This window comes from Labrus mixtus, chromosome 5 (genome assembly GCF_963584025.1).
Source record: "Labrus mixtus chromosome 5, fLabMix1.1, whole genome shotgun sequence".
NCBI classification, from domain to species: domain Eukaryota; kingdom Metazoa; phylum Chordata; class Actinopteri; order Labriformes; family Labridae; genus Labrus; species Labrus mixtus.
The window spans coordinates 12,429,615-12,446,508 of record NC_083616.1 but is presented as its reverse complement, the minus strand read 5'-3'; the positions used below and the strand labels follow the sequence as shown (position 1 = coordinate 12,446,508).

At 41.3% G+C, this 16,894-nt stretch overlaps 2 protein-coding genes across 2 annotated transcripts in view; both read right to left on the bottom strand.

The window, feature by feature from the left end:
• Window positions 1-80: 80 nt before the first annotated feature.
• klf9 (Kruppel like factor 9) lies at window positions 81-3,748 on the bottom strand. Its single transcript, XM_061037907.1, has 2 exons — window positions 2,924-3,748; window positions 81-1,215 (listed from the first exon to the last, which is right to left on the bottom strand). Exons 1-2 carry the CDS (start codon window positions 3,324-3,326, stop codon window positions 935-937), a joined length of 684 nt encoding a protein of 227 aa, XP_060893890.1. The 5' UTR covers window positions 3,327-3,748; the 3' UTR covers window positions 81-934.
• Window positions 3,749-9,409: 5,661 nt separating this feature from the next.
• trpm3 (transient receptor potential cation channel, subfamily M, member 3) overlaps window positions 9,410-16,894 on the bottom strand; it is a 113,363-nt gene continuing 105,878 nt past the window's right edge. Inside the window, exons 23-25 of the mRNA XM_061037893.1 lie at window positions 16,674-16,867; window positions 16,395-16,527; window positions 9,410-15,463 (exon numbers count right to left, since the gene is read on the bottom strand). Coding sequence (XP_060893876.1) covers window positions 13,843-15,463; window positions 16,395-16,527; window positions 16,674-16,867 — 1,948 coding nt within the window. The 3' untranslated portion in view covers window positions 9,410-13,842. The remainder of the gene's footprint in view (window positions 15,464-16,394; window positions 16,528-16,673; window positions 16,868-16,894) is intronic.

The following is a 16,894-nucleotide window of genomic DNA, read 5'->3' as shown; positions in this document are numbered from 1 at the left end:
AAATGTAGAAATTCATCTCTGGTACAAAACCCTTAAAGGCACAGACACATGTTTACCGTTAACAGACTTGTGTTTCTAACCCCCGAAAAAACTTCAAGTAAAGTGTTGAACTTGACTTTGAGTGTGTTTTACCCTGTTGTGTTTGCTGCACATGTGTGTAATGTGGTCTTCCCAAAGTATTGTAAGGGTATTGAGGTGCAAATATTAGCAAGTGTATCATGATGTGACAACATTAAGGTTAACACGCTGCCTAGACCTATAAGTTCACAATATACCTGACTTATTAAGTCCATAGCCAAGCATATGACATTCTGTTTTTTCTCTACATAATAGCTTAATCTTAGTACTATAACATTTAACTACAGTATACTGAGTATATCATCCATCTGTTTAATCTATTGACATGATCATTCTGTTGCTATACTGTACATTCACCTTGTCCTTGACCGGAGAGTAACTATACAAGTATAAATGTATGTGTGCAACAATAATATTCCCCTAAGCAGTATTCCCTGTTCTTATATTGCAAATGAAGTAGTGTGTGCTGCAAAGTGAGCACATGTAGTGTTTGTGAAAACTAGATATGTACACTAATGCCTTTTTTCAATTCAGGATGATCCGGGAACAACAAAATACACAGCAAACAATAAAGTTGTACAAAAGGGCAAAGCAACTAGAACCTGCGACACAGACCCTGAATACTCCTTAATTTATACCAATCTCCTCAGTCAGGTTCTCGTGAATTTACCCATTTGCCTTTGCATCCTCTTACATAAACAAACTTTTTAAATAGTGGTCTAGCTGATGTGTGTCTTGACAGGATTTATGTAAAGGGTGCACACACAGGCACATGTGGGTGTGCCTATGTTTGTGCATGACTCTGTATCTAATGCATGTTCCTTTGTGTTGTATATGTACAGTATGAGGGTGTTTCTCACAGCCCAGCAGGGCTTTGGTCTCCGGAGTCAGACGAGGACACGGATACAGAGCAGCGGCGTCTCTTGGCCGTGCCGCATCCCTGTAGCATGCTGGGATGAAAGCCTGCGTGTCGTCGGGCATGTTTGGTCAGGTGGTCACTCCTCATGAAGCACTTGTCACACAGCGGACAGTTGAAGCGCTTCTCACCCGTGTGTGTGCGGTAGTGGCGCGTCAGCTCGTCCGAGCGGGAGAACTTCTTGCCACAGTCTGGCCAGGTACACTCGAAGGGCCGCTCACCTGAGGAGACACAGACACACTCATTTAATATCAGCAAACTTTGAAGTACTTCCTTTGATTGCATAATAAGTTCAACCTTAACCCGTTGTGATTCGCTGATATTGGCTTTCCTTCTTATTGTTCAGGGACCAACAGACCATGCTGCGTTATTCGTAAAATAATAATAATAACATCAACATTGTTTCCTTTAATATTATTCGTCTGCACATTATGAACATGGATATTATCTGAGTGGTAACTCTTCACTTGTATTATTTATTTTCTTCCATAGTGATTACATTTTTTTTAATTTGGGGTCAATTAGACTCCTGCCCTGAGGGCTCACTCTCCTTAAATGATTTTTTGTTTAATATACTGTTCCATTAACAGAAACACAGTAGACTTATTGGAGAGGGATAGCACTGTGCCCAAAAAATTATGACATAAAGCACGGATAAAGAGCAAAATTCCATTGTATTAGACTGTGTTTCAAACGGGGTAATCTCTAAGTGGCCTAAAAGAAGTCATGCAATGTGTTAGTCTGATTTGTGTCATCAGTTTAAAACATTAATTGTTTATAATTTTCAAAGTGTACAAAGTCTCTGCATCCCAAAAACATCAAAACCATGTGTGCAAGCACTGCAGAGCATTTATTAAGAACCAAAAACTTAACCCTAAACTCTTGTCAACAGATACAAAATAAAGCAAGAGAACGAAGGAGGAGAAAGTACAGAGTTTCAAAATAAGATCTACAATTCCATGGAACATTTATAAAAGTGGAGATGGCCTGCATAAGCAACTCTGTCTTGGAACATTAACTGAAGATGTTGATGAAGAAAAAAAAATGCGTCGTGATAAGAAATAAAAAGCAAAGAAAACTCATCCCTTCCGCTCTCTCCTCCTGCACGTGCTCCACTGAACCACATGTCTGCCCTTGTTTACAACCCGACGCGCGGGGGGGAGGAGGAGGAGTAGGATGACGTATGAGGAAATAGTGGTGCAGAGAGGGTTACCTCAGGACAAGAACATGTGGGGACAACAGTGTCGCAGTGACCTGCAAGTGAATCGTAGATGTCGACAAGACTGTCACTCGCTGCTAATACAATAATACTAATGTATGTCAATTTAAACTGTAATCTCTATTGTTCATAACCCGCGATTATAAAAGTGTTGATTACTAGGGCGTCATTTGGATGATATCGTGTCTCGTGGTGCTTGTGGATGACTTATTACACCTCAACAATCTTTAATGTGGATCGCAAATGGGCGGCGGCACGCGGTGTTCCCGAATCCCAGTGTGGGTGCGTGTCCAAATCACATTAATACACAGCAACCCAACAATCTCCATTACCCCCACCAGTCCTCCACTAAACCTGCCCCTGGGCCCCTCAGTCACACCCCCAGCAGAGGTACATTTCACAGGACCGCCTCTCATAATGTGTTATTCATTACAGGAACATGTGGTCTCTGCCTCATGTCACATCACACTGTAACATACATACATACATACTACAAGCCTACTTTGTCATTTCTAATATTACATTTATTGATAATTAATCATGATTGTTTCTTGTATGAGTTGTTGTTTTTTTTTCTTAAATGTCATATATAAAGTTTAAAAAGTCATTTCAACATGCATCTGAAGTAAAAGTAAAGGACGAAGTGACGCACACAGTGAAGCGGTCTACAGGGGTTTGGTTGGGGTGTAACTTGCAGAGGCTCCACTTACCGGTGTGCACCCTAAGGTGGGCTTTGAGGTGGGATGACTTGCCATACATCTTCCCACAGCCTGAAAAGGGACAACAGTGTCTCTTCTCGGGACACTCCTGTCTAGAAACCACCGCCGCCGCCCTCTTATTCCGGGACTGCTTGGGTGCCACCGAGCCCCGGCTTGGGCTGTCCACGGCGTTCAACCGGCAACTCCCCCGCTCCACCTTCTCCCCCGAGCCGGCATCGCTGCCCCCGAGACTTCTGCTGCCTCCTCCGGTGTTAGGGCTGCATTTGTTCAAGTCCAGTAAAATCATAGCCACCATCAGTAAAGTCCTGTTCTCGGGGGTCTCTTTCAACATGTCCTCTGTCCGACCCGGTGGTCTGCAGGGGACACAGTCGGCAGAGAGCTCGACCTCCGACATCACTTCAGCAGATCCGGATAAAGGAAAGAGAGAATTGATCTACAGCAGCCCTTACTTAAGAAATAATCCGATCAAATGGATAGTTGGAGGCAATCAGCCTGCAGTCCTCACAGGAAACTTGTGGTTCACCATCCACACGTGTCGTCTTCAATGTGACGATTCCGCAAAGGCTGCGTTTTCTTTTTCAGGTTGCAGGGTGGAGAAATAAAAAAGCCCCACGGACAAGATAGCACTTTGAATCGCTCCCGGTTCTTCCTCTGAATCTTTTTTTTTTTTTTTCTTACGCCAGATCAATAAAACACGGCGCTTTTTCACTGAGCTTTTGTGTCTTTGTTTATCCCACCTTACAGTGCACTGCCACACATGCGTCAACTTGTCCTATTTTACTGCGAGCAGCACATCTCCAACTCCAAGAAACAATTTCGCGGAATCCCACGGTGTCACGAGTGAACGGGTCTGTGATTGGCTGGAAGGAAACATGACTCATATTATAGAACTGCCTTTTGGAAAGAGTGATGGAATCCTAAACCAATCACAGGCAGGAATTGATGAAACGAGGGCGGGACTAAACTGATGCCGCGTTCAGGGACCAAACTTGACTGGGGATTATATTGTCCAGAACAACATTTTTTTTAAAAGGCTATCTTTATTTCGAAGTTTTTTTTTTTTTTTTTTAGAAGATTCAAAATAAAAATCAACAAATTTTACAATTTCAATTGTAAAATGTAGAATGAAGTAGGCCTATCAACTGATTTCCTTCTTCTGTCCTACTTCTACTGACCAAGAAATGGAGTGAGTCAACAACTAATTCATACGTTTTTGGGGGCTATTACGAATGGAATCCAAGTTTTAGCTAAAACAAAATAGTAATACAGGCATAGAAACAGGTTTGAACAAACCAAATAAATGTGTAGGCTACCATGCATGTATACATTTTAATTCAAGTCAATCACATTGTATTTATGTAGCCTCCTTTATCCTTTATTTTCTTGAACAACACAGTGTCAGTGCGTTTACATGGGATAGCTTGATAGACTCCTTTACCTTTACCCATAGAAAGAACCCAGAATAAGAAAAGGAACAATACCCTTCCCAATGATAAATGAAAGACAACTCAGGAAGAGCAACAGAAGCAGTTTACATTTGGATGACAAAAATGCTTCTTCCAATGTGCACTTTTAACTAATTCATTCCCAGATAACAAGAAAAAACTTTCACTACATATCTTCAATGCTTGCGACCATATCCAATTTGTCTGCCGAATAAAGCTCAAATTTACTCCACGCTATGAAGAGGCACCCGAATGCAGCATCGCAGCACCCTCACATGAACTCAGGATGCCACGCCCCCAGACCCACACTGTTGCCTCATGCTGGAGAATATACATTTGATACATATAGTGCTGGAGAAGCCTGTTTACTGCGGAAGTTAATGGATTGTATGTTTTTCCAAAGACAGTAGCCTACACCCCGATATACTTTGTTTACATGTCTGGAAAATTGCTCGGATGTCAATAAATGGAATGATTTCCATTGACAAGGCCACGCTGGTTTGCAAGATAAGGGGGAAGGGGAGAAAGACAAGAAACAACAACATACATGAAGATCGCTGTTAAGCAGCAGATCTGCACGTGCGAGTTGAAACCATTGAGGTTAGTTTAAAGTGTCATCTTTCATTGCGAACAATTAGATTACATCAAATGACCGACTATGTTGTCTGTGTGTGTGTGTGTGTGGGGGGGGGGGGGGAGGTCTATTTGATAGTTTCTAAGAAACCAGTGGCTACTGGTGTAGCTGGATGTCCCGCCTTCAGCTGCAACACCATTTATTGAACAGCACAGGTGTCAATCAGTGAAGGTCAAACCATGCAAGCAAACACAAGGCAAACAACAATGCAGCTGTTCACACCAGTTCATTGGGTTTGAGCAGCACTCATAAGCATACTAGCCTACTTCATTTTTATATTGATTGCATCCTTTTTCCCCATGTAGTTTTATTATATTTTTTAGACAACATATGTAGGCTACTATCTAGAAAAAGTAGGTACAATCGCATACTTAATAACCCAATTTATCTGTACTTCCTACTGATTTGTTATGTTATGAGCACCTGTAGCAAACAGGATTAATAAAGTATTTCTGATTCTGAATCTGATACAAATTGTAGCATTTGACAATGGTTATGCTACATTACTTTTTAGACAAGGAATGTCCAGTGTTACAAGAAATGTATAGCATTTCAACAATAGTTAAAAGGGGGGGGGGGGTCTCTAAAGGTGATATAGTTGTTTGTGCTTTATGTTTCAGCTTACTAGTGAATGGGCAGAGTTGCAGATCTGTCAAAAGAAACGAGTAAAGGCTCCCAGACTTTGCAGAATTTCTTGGTTGATCCTCTAAGAAAGTATTTGATATTTTAATTTTTCAAAAACATCATCATCAGGAAGCCACGATGATACCTTTGATGGTATAAAATATTTCAATTCTAAAAGTATTCTCCTTCGAGCTGTCATGGTTGCAAAAGCAAGAACACTTTCCTTGTTTGTGGATATTATTTTGATTGAATTCTTGAGAGAAGAATAAACTGGTTGAAACAGGGTGTCATCTTTGGGATTTCTGTTGGTAATATTCACATGTCAGCATAAGGGCTTACAATCATGCAGGGCTTAACACACAAGTCTATGTCATAGACATGTGTTTTTGTTTTCTCAGAATGTGAAATAGGCCACCCTCTGTGACCCATAATGCTTTAGCTGTAGACAGGTCTCACTTTGTGACCCTGATCCTGATTTAGCGCAGTCCTCGACTGTCCTCAGAGCTGCACTTGAACTCTCTAGCACAAATTTGAACTCTCTTGACCCCGTGCATGGAGGATATCCATGTTCCAGTATATATTTTTAATGTGAGATATGAGGTATTAAAGCCATATAAAGTTCATGAAAACTTTAAAATGTTATGGGGTCAGTTCTGTGTATTATGTCAAATAATAACAGGAATGACACACTATGAAGAAATGCAACAACAGACCGCTATATAATTATGCATCACAGGCCTACATTACGCTATTTCTTGACTGGTTATTGATCAGGTATGAGCACTCACGATAGTAACTTATGTAATAGTAGAGTTATAGCCTTTATGACTGCTCTGTGTAAGTATATGTAAGTTACTTTTTCATTGAATTTATATATTAAGGAATATTTTAATTGTGAAAAAGTATTACAAAATTTCAACTTCGATGCATATGATACAATCGAGTGGAGTTTCAAAGTAGATAGGCATGAAGAGTTCTGCAGTGACTCATTTTTTTTGAGGTATGAGCCAGCCGAACACAATGCGTATCTTAATCCTGCAAAGCCAGTGTTCCCACTCGTTTAATTAGAGATGTCCTTTCAATAAGGCGTCAGTTATATTTCCTCCGTGCGTCAACACGCCAGGGTGGTGGATTTTTGCATGCTTTTTGTAACACTGGAGTGTTTTGTCTCCTGCACCGTGTGGTGTTTTTCAGTCAATTCAATTGAGCACAGACGATTGCCATGAAGGTGTCAAGCCAACACCAAACTGTCTTTTCAATAAGGTTACAAGCAGTAAATGTGTGCTCATAATAACTTAGAACCTTTTATGGAAAGAGGCTCCATATAGACTTATGATGCAGCTGCATGTGTTATAATGCATAAGTGTTAAGTGGCCCTGCTAATCCTGTCTGACTGACAATGCGCATATTTACAATCCTATAAATACAACACTCTGCTATAGAGGCTGTAATGCAGCTATAGTCCACCAAGTGTAACAGGACCCTTAGCTAAGGGAAAAAAAGCAGCTTCAAGTGCAGTGGGCAGTTCATTCATGGGTGAAGTTCCTAGAAATCCTACTTGGCTTTGGGGGTGCATTGAGCAATGATGCCTCCTCCTCTTGCATAAATTGAGTGGGCTACATGTTGTTCTCCTTTGGATTGTTTATATGTGGGAATAAAGTGACTCAGATAAAAGTTTTGACACCCATAAAAGGAGGTATTTTTTCCGATTTTAGTGGCGCATTACTCAAAAAACAAATCCCCGTGCGGCCCTGTGTTCTTCAAAGAAACCTCGTGTTAAATAATGACATGGTCACGCTGTATTTCTGCTCACTGTGGGAACGTCATGCTGCTGAAGCAGTATTTCAAAGCAGGCAGTGAGGAGCACCACGCCTCTCCTCTTCAGTTAAAGTTCAATCCTGCAGTGAATCACCGCCTACGCGTAGATTTAAAGTGATCCCTATATGCTCTCACGATATTAGAGACAAGAATCAAGAGAGACGGTTCGAGTAAGACTGCGGACAAAGTCCCTGTTTGAGCACAACATATGTCGTTTAAGGCAGAAAAGGGCAGCAACACCTTTTTCCTGGAATATCCTGTGCGGGGACTCCACCTCCGCTTTCTCTGCTCGGTGGCAGAACCCCCAAGTTTCCGAGAAAAAAAAAAAGAAAAAAAAACTCTGGTTGAATAGTTGGTGCGTGGGGGCGCGTTCAGCCGCCCTCCGGCAGCTCCTCCTCCGGCGATGCCGAAACAAACATTCCCTGGAAGAGGAGGCGCTTCTTCTGTGCCTTCTACGGCTGCTGCTCTCTTCTTGCCTTCTCACTCAAGTTCAAAAGTGCACACGGCGCTTCTGGGTCATGTTGTTATGCTTACATGATGTGCTGATTGTGTCAGAGTTGGTACGGTTGTTTTTTTGGTGAGCGAGCGCGGGCGTGTCCTGTTATGGAGTGGAGGGAGGGTTGCACGTGCGTAGTCTCGGTACAGGATGTTCCCTCACACAGCTGACGCACCGCGACTGACCAGCCCACTGAACCACTCAGCTTTAGTAACTAGCCTACTGGTTACACCACAGAAACACTCCCTCCCCCTCACACATTACATTATAATGTAATATATTGATACAAATCAAATGAGCTATTCGTAGTTCAAATCAATAGAAACAAACACATTGAAAATGTCTCATTAATGTAGCCCAAAGTTGATCAATGACAATATTATTACAATGTTAAAGCAGGCTCAGGTATAGGCTATACAGAATATGTTTCTATAAAACCTAAAACACATTACTCCAATACTTTTTTTTGACACCGTATGTACATTGAGTTGATCAAATGCTTTGAATAAGATAATGTGTTTCATGTGTGTGTGTGTGTGTCTTCTAATGCATAAAGAACAGTGTATTTCTATAAAATATCTATTCTTCAATAGTTTTTCTAATCTTATAAAACAAGTGTCAGTGAAATGTGGATTAAATCCCTATACGGTGTTTACATATGACCAAATTCCATCATTCAAAGGGATCTAGTGTCAAAGGGTGTGCACCTTTATACCTCAGGCTTACTATACAACGCAATGTTATTGAACTATTGCCTCAATACTCAATATTTTGTTGTAGTGAATCAACATGCAGTATCAAAATATTGAACAGAACACTCATTAATCACAAGGCTGTTGCAGATTATTATCTGTTTCAGGCACAGGCAGTTGTGTTATTGTGTGGATGATGCAATATCTTTGCAAGTAACATAAAAACAGCAGCTCTGTTTGTTTTTGTTTTTGTTACAGACGTTGTACAAGGGTGTTTTCTTATTCTTTTTTTTTTCACAGACTAAAAATACACCCAGGCAGGCAGAGCAAAGGACCAGATATGTACCTTGAAACAAATGTATTTCAAGAAAGGTGTGTGTGTGTGTAAATGTGACTTGTCTATACATAATGTTTCAAATGTATACAGCATTACCCTACATTTAGAGTTTTTCCTCTTATGGGACCAGTTTAGGGCAGTTTGCGAAAAAAGTTTTTAAATCAGCAGCCAGCCAGGCATTACCTGTCTACTCATCTCACCATTTCAGGTATTTGATGTTTTAGGAGTTCTCCAATGAAGAGTACAGAAGAGGTAAACAGCTCTCTGCTGACAGGTCAGTAAAATAAATGATGTTCCTTATGTTTGTATACAAAATTAACTGAACTGCTGAACAAAGTTAATCACATTTGTCGAACAGAAAAAGCTTCAATCTTTTTTTTTTTTTAAATGCTTAAAGATTCTGATGTAGTAAAAACAGGCAAGACACAGAGTACCAACCTATTAAAATTTTTATTTAACAATGCATGCCAGACATGATCCTATTCACATTGAAGAATACAGATTTGTTTTTGCATCCAAATACTCACTAATTTAAATTCATATAATAATCTCTCTCTAGCTCTCTCTCTCAGTTGTCATAACAGGTTGCCTCTGTACACTCTGAGGGGAAGAACTGCATGCATTTGAGGACATTAAATAACGTGTGACCAGTAGAGGGATATTTCCCTTTCAGTTGTAGAAGCGCAAAATCAGCAGTTATTGCAGGACAAAACATGTGCATGGAGCGCTCTTTCACCTTTTACGAGACACAGGTTGTCAGAGGAGAGAAGCAGACCTGTTGATTTTATTCATATGATCCTAATTTCAGAAAAGTAAAGATACAACTTTGGAAGAAGTTTTAAAAATACTGTTCATTGACGTTCTGTTGGGTTCTTTTGGGTTGGCATGACTCCCTATTGTTGGTGTCACCTACATGTCTGGGATCACACAGTTTATGAACACACATCCACGCAGGTTCGCACGCACACTCTCTTCCGGTCAGTATCTTCAACAACTGCCATGTCAGCATATTAAAAACCCAGTCACGGGTTTGTTAAGTTTAGAATTAACATTGACATTGTTGTCTAATATCTCTTACTGGTCAAATAAAACGTCCTCAACTTTCAGTCCGACGCACTAGTCTCTTTTCATATCCATTTAAAACTCAGTTAAACTGTATGACCCTTGCTTGGTTAACCCTTTGTGCCACAGCTGTGTAGACAACAGGTCAGCAGAGCACGACACGGCTCATTTCCATTTGGTTTGTTTAACTTTGGTTTGGTTCTGAGCCTGAGAGTCAGCTGTGTGTGACCAAAGCCCTCTCTAATAATATGCAAGTCATGAAGTTTAGATAGTAAGGAACATTAAAACCTGTCTGTGAACAAAGTCTGTTGGTCAGGTACCAAGACAATCTTTCATTTTTCTATTGCCATTTCATAAGACATAAGACACAAATGTATAGATTTCCCTACAGTCCCCAGAGATCCCTAGTTAGACTCATAAAGCACAGTGATTATTATGTAGCCTGCAGCTGAAGACAAATTCAAATCTCTCTTTTTTTCCATGATTCCAAGACGGTCATGTTTTCTTGCATCACTTCAGTCCCTGAGCATTGACTTCGGGTCAAACTTCCTCTTTGAAACACTTAAGTCTGTTTATTTATCAAAGAATTTGAACTGGTAAGAACATCCTATTAAATGCAAGAGTGTAACTCCCAATCTGCCTGACCTAACGATTCACTACTGAGCATGAGTCCACAATGCAATTCATGAGAGTAATGTCATGTGTTAGTGGAATGGAAAATCCACACATTTTACAAATAGGCCTACATGTCATTTTACTGGTGTTGGGAGTACTTTTCAGTTACATAACAGGGGTGATGATTCGTCAACAAACAGAGGTGTAACAAAGTTTTCTGTTGGGTTGAATTTCAGGATCCTGTGTTTTTTTAGGCTTAGCCCATTCTTGGGGCAAAAAGTCATTATAGCTAACCATTTGTTCCTTCACTTTCAAACTTTTATTTCCAAAATATATCACTAGAAAGTCTCCCAACTTTGTGGAGAATCAATACTACATTGCTTAAGTACTTCTTTAAGGTCTAAGGTTGGAGTCAAGATAATGACAAATTGGGGACGTCAAACAGATTGGTCACAGAGTTATTTTCTTTTCATTATTTCTTAGTTTTATGTGCAAATAGATTTTTCTTCTATTCAAATATGAAACAATTATTCTGAATTCGATTTTTTTTTGGTAGATACAATTACATTTCCATAAGCAATGATACAGCCTTTATATAACAACATTTCCCCCACTCTGTACAATAGTGATAATAACAAAGGTCTATGAGTGGATGTAAATGCTGTCTATTAAAAAATAATCACAGAAATTTGGGGGGGGGCGGGGGGACGGGACTCTATGATTAAAAACAAACATAAACATTTCGACAGATTTCTGATTCACTTCAGTCCCCACATACTCCATCCATGCCCCAAAAGGCACCCTAAGTGTGGTTCACTGGCAACATTGTGCTGTGCTGCCAAGTCAGCTTTATATTAGAAAATTCCTAAAATCTGATTGATAAAACATACGATAAAAAACTACTTTAAATATGATTGAAATGTACAGCATATCAGACAGTTCTATATTCAATAAATAATATACATCAGCATTTAGTGCATGTTGATGGTCATCTTTTATTAAATTTAAAAGCTTAATTAGAAAATACTTAAAATTTGACAAAAATATCACTGAGAAGATATAAATATTGATTTCATAATTCAAACAGGCATTTACTGTATTTGTCAGTGATGAGCAGGAAAATGTCAATAAACAGAATCAACCTCAAAATAAATGCAACATGATTCAAGAGAATCGTGATAATGAAAAGATATACAAACATAAAAAAAAATCAGTAGGTATTCCAGTGTTACTCTCTTATCTTTACAAGGATAGAGAAGAGCATCTTCCCCCCAAGATGTTTTTCATTAGAGTAAAAAATAATGTTTCAAACACTGATCTGGCTTTCATCTTTTTCCCATAATAACCCCATGTTTCCCAACTCATGTCACATAAAATGCATGATAATCTAATGTGTCATCTAGAATGCATATACATACTTTTATTAACCTTCTTAAGGAGAAAGACCCTCTCTGCACTAAATTAGATTTTTAATAGGCTTGGAAATCGGGCAATAAACTTCCTTTTAAGTCTATTTTTGCACTTGCTTTCTTTCTGAGCAGTTAAAGAAATACAGTAGAAAAGCAAAGGATTGACAGTTATGAAATAGATGAAGGACGGATCCATTAGGTGGTGGTGGATGTTTAACCACTTTGAAATTATGTTGTTGTCCAACCCTGTGTAAGGGTGGCTGGTGTTTAAATTTACAGAAGTGCATTGCATTCACCAAAGAAAAAAAAAATTAGACACATTATGAGAAAAGACCTCATAATTAGGAGATCTTATCTCCTAATTACGAGATAAGAGATAATGTGTAAAAAAAAAAAATTATTTGGTGAATGCAATGCGCTTCCGAATAAATTAGCAAGAGTTTGTTGAGTGTAAGTTCAGGTGTTGGGGCAGGCAAAGAAGGTTCAAGTCAGGTACACTCAAAAAGTATTTCTTCTTAAGTATACCAACAGCGCCATCTTGTCCCAAATGTTTGCACTTGTTACACACTAATTGATCAGGCCTGAAATGAGGTTCATTTTCTCAGTTAGATTTTAGTGCCCTTGCATGCGTGCAAATTCTCATGCATGGTTACGTGACTATGCATGAGCATTTTAACATGCACTGTTGCTTGTTATAGATTCACTGCCCCAAAGAGAAATCGTCAAAGACTGCATTCATGTCACATTTTCTTCATGACTTTTCCTTGATAATGTTTGGATTTTTCTCTTTGTACATGTGGCTAATTAATCCCAGTGTTGACTGTTCCATTAAAAAGCTATGACTGGAGAGACATGTTACTGAGTACTGGCCTTATGACTGGTGTTCAGACACTTCTTTCTTTTTCTAGATAAACTGACAAGTAAAAAGGAAAACAGTTACAGTATATGTCTATAAATAAGACAATAAAAGGTTACTCTAATATGCTGTAAAAAAAAAAAGATACATTTTGATTTTTCAAAGGTGTATTTGTGTGTCCAGAGGTAAGTTGTTGCCTTGTTACTGCAATCATTTCCTGTGCAGCCGAGAGGGGTTAATAGTTCTTGATGGTTCCAAAGCCTTCAGTGATTATTAATGAAGTAACCAGAAATATTTCTGTTCGCACTTTCTGACAGGGTGGAGCTAAGTCTATAGGAAGAGAGGACAATGTATTAAACGCGATAGTAATGACTCTTTGCTGCGAGAAATAAAAAAAATGAGTGGGCAGTTTTGTCTTTTTTTCTACCTTTTTGTCTCTCAGACTTGAACGTTTCTACTAAAAAATGCAGCTAGAGGTAACAGCTTACTTTCACTGACTATTGTGACTGATATGTGATGGAACACAGAGACAGATGTCTACTTGACGTAAAGGTGGTGCATGGAAGACATACAGTACAAACACACCTTCCACTGCCATAACACCCCATTGAGAGTTATTAAGCTACAAGAGGAGGTAAAAACTATTCTAGATTCATAGCTCTTTGTTTTTGACTGGTGTACAGTAGGACCCCTTCATCTCTAATCCTCTTCCCCCTCCTCCTGATCCACAGTGAAGTTGCCCCCGAGCACTGACTTTGAAAAAACTTGTAGATTTTCTAACCTAAAACAGAAGTGAGAAACAGTAGATCGGGTCCAGATCAGATCTATGAGCAACTACACCCTGCTTTAACTTCGACCTTTGACCCTCTCAGCTTTCCTTTCTGGTCCTGTCAGTGTGTGTGTGTGCTGACCTCTGTTCTTGTCACGTGTAGTTTTGCCTATCAAAGCTGCAAAAAGCTGACGGAGTTGCCAACTTCCTCATGGAGAGGCTGTCAGTCTTTGCTGTTTCAGGCCGTGCTCCAGACTTGCTTCTTAGGAAAGGGTTTCTGGTTCCTGCCAGACCCCGGCCCCCCGGCCCAGGCCCCCTGTCTGCTCCCAGACCTGGTCCCCTCTCCATCCTCTCACTCACCGACAGGCTCTTCCGGTGCGGAGGAGCCAGTGTGAGGGAAGGATGGGAGTCATCTGAGGAGCAGCTGTTTGCTCGCTCTAGCCTGGAGAAGGGGGAGCAGAGAGGGGCCCCACTTGGCCCGCTGAAACCCCCTAAACGAGGGGTATCAGGGGCCGGGATCAAATCCTCAGGGTCCTCTGGATCAGACTCAGTATGACTAAGCTCCGCCTCTCTCTCTGGATGAGAAGAGCTAATTTCAGGGGGTTTATCAAAGGGGAATGAGGTGGACCCTCCGGGGGAGTGAGAGCGTTCTACAGGGGTGTACGGAGCTGAGACGCAGCGTGTGTCAATGCAGTCTGTGATGCTGGTGTACTCTGCAGCTTTCACCTGGACTCCAGCCCCCAGACCACTGTAGCAGCCTCGTGGTGTAAACATGAGGCTGTGGGACTTGACCAGAGGGGGCTCATCCAGGAACCCAGTGCCTGCAGTGGAGAGGTAGCGGCTGCTTTTGGAGCGCTCAAGCAGCCCTGCGGAGGGAGGTGGGGATGGTTCCATGTCCCAAGGAGGTAAAGTGGTGTCTGGTAAGAGGTGGGCGGAGCACAATGACAAATCTGCAGCAGCGCTGTCTTCAAACATGGCTCCAGCTGTTCCGCTGCTTCCTGCGCCGCCGTCCGAGTGTCTGTCGCCCATACCGCTGGTGGCGGCGCTGCTGAAGTCCCGGCCTCCCGGCAGCACCGTCTCCATGATATCTGACTGCAGTGAAGAGTCTCTCTGGAGCTGTGGGACCACACGGAGAGGATTCAGAAAGACCTCCGCCGGCCCCACCTCCTCAGATGCGGAGACATAGATATCTATGCATGATGATGGACGGTGCTGCTGGGAGACTGACAGCGTCGCAAGAGGGAGGGGCTTAGACTCCTTGGTGGCGGCAGCTGAGGACACTGATTGAGAGCTGTTGGCTCGGTGGAGACTGAGTGATCGCTCCTTGAAGAAGCTCTCAGCTCTTTCGGCTCGACTTGCACGTTCAACCCCACGACCACCTCCAACATAAAAGGAGTGGCTTCTTGTACGTGTGGCCAAGGTGGTGGGAGAAGGAGGTGACATGGAGCCCTCAGCTGTTCCCTCCAGCGCCTCTTGCAGACGGTATGCGTTCCCTTCTGTGCTGTTAAAGCTGCTCTGACGAAGGATGTACGCTGCTTCTGCACACTCACTCTGGCGGAGTATGTATGCTGAGTCTGTGCAGTCAGATGAAGTCCTGGAACGTGCCTTGTTGACCTCTCCTCGCTCAACACCGGTTACACGCTCCAGTGCCACAGCAATTCTGCCGATCAGCTCCTCCATTTGGGCAAGACGAATATCAACAGTCTGCAGTGATGCCTTCATGAAGTGTTCCCTTTCATTGACTTCTTCCAGACGCATTGCCATATTCTCCACCCTGAGAAGAAAGGAAAGACAGGACTTACAGCAAAGGGGGAGAACTGTGGAGAGTATGGATGCACCGATTGTGAAAATCAAGGCTGATACCAATGTTGAAAATTTAGCATATTGCAGATCCAACACTGATGATTTTTCATTACTTCTTTTGGTATAAGATTCCCACAAAATTCCAACATTTTCTCTCATGTTTGACCATGAAAAAAGAACAGATTGTCTTCTTCTGCACTGTAAAAAACTGCTCTCTGAATCAGCAGTTATGTAGACTAACTGGTAAGATACCAGCGTTCGACTGATATGACACAGCAGACAAACATCGGCTACTGACATCAGTTTATGCCACATTATTTTCCGATGTGTCGATATCTGTGAACAGGCTCGATATCGGACAATACCGATATTAAACCGATGCATCGCACATTTCAAGTAGAGAGAAAAAGAGGCAAAGATCTCGTCACCGAGAAAATATACTTAAATTAGGAATCCGTCGAGGAACGAAGAAATGAAAGTAAGCCAAAACAGAAATGCTTTTATATGCACACACAACACAAAGTAACTGTTCACGTGACACAAATAACTGAACAAACTGTTGAAAAGAAAAAGCTGAGAAGTCAATCATACTATCAAGCGTCAAAGTTGAGGTAAACTATCCAGTTAAACTTTGTTTTCCTTTGCTTGTATAGGCAGTTCACACCAATTCTTTGTGGTTATTTGAAAAATAAACAGCAGCAGGAGTCTAGTACGTTGGTGTTGATCTTACTGAAAGCTTTTAAGCTGTGTTTATGCACTGCTTAAAAATCATGTGTGCTCAAATAGGACCTTAAGACTGAGGGTTGTGTTTCTGCCAGACGGGGCACAGGTGCCAATTTTTCATAGGCAAAAAATCTTGAGGTAAAACGCAGACAGAAGTTTTCTGCATAGCTTTTTCTGACCTTTCAGAAGTGACTCTGATCCTCTCATCGTTGGAGGAGTGGAACCTGTCATCTTTTTCTCTGAAGTACTCCTCTATGCATTGCTCCTCAAAGTCATGGACTTTCTTCAGCTCATCCTCAGTGATAAAAAGTTCTGTGGATGAGAGGGTTTGACAAAAAGTTAACGATAGCGTTATTTGTTATTTAGCTGTTTTACGAATAAAACAACTTTAGCACAGCACTGAAAATATTGCCGTTCATGCTATTTGTCAGGCTTGTTTATGTTTATCTGCCACTCACTCAGCCCATAGTCCCGCTCGTCGTCGTCATGCTTGCGCCAGCGACAGCACAGATGTTTGAGGACCATGGTTATGTGACTGAAGATGATGAGGGGAGGAGGAAGGACTGGGCGCTCATGGAAGGTCATAATGAGCTGGTAGCGCTGGAACTTCCAGACCTGGTTGGAGATGGACTTCACCTCGAAGAACGTGTTACTGTGACGATGGACAGACACAAAATGC

Coding starts and splice junctions, on each gene's coding strand:
- klf9 (XM_061037907.1), bottom strand. CDS start 3,326: ATGTCGGAGGTCGAGCTCTCTGCCGACTGTGTCCCCTGCAGACCACCG. Junction 1,216..2,923: donor CCACCTTAGGGTGCACACCG/GTAAGTGGAGCC, acceptor GTGTCTCCTCAG/GTGAGCGGCCCTTCGAGTGT.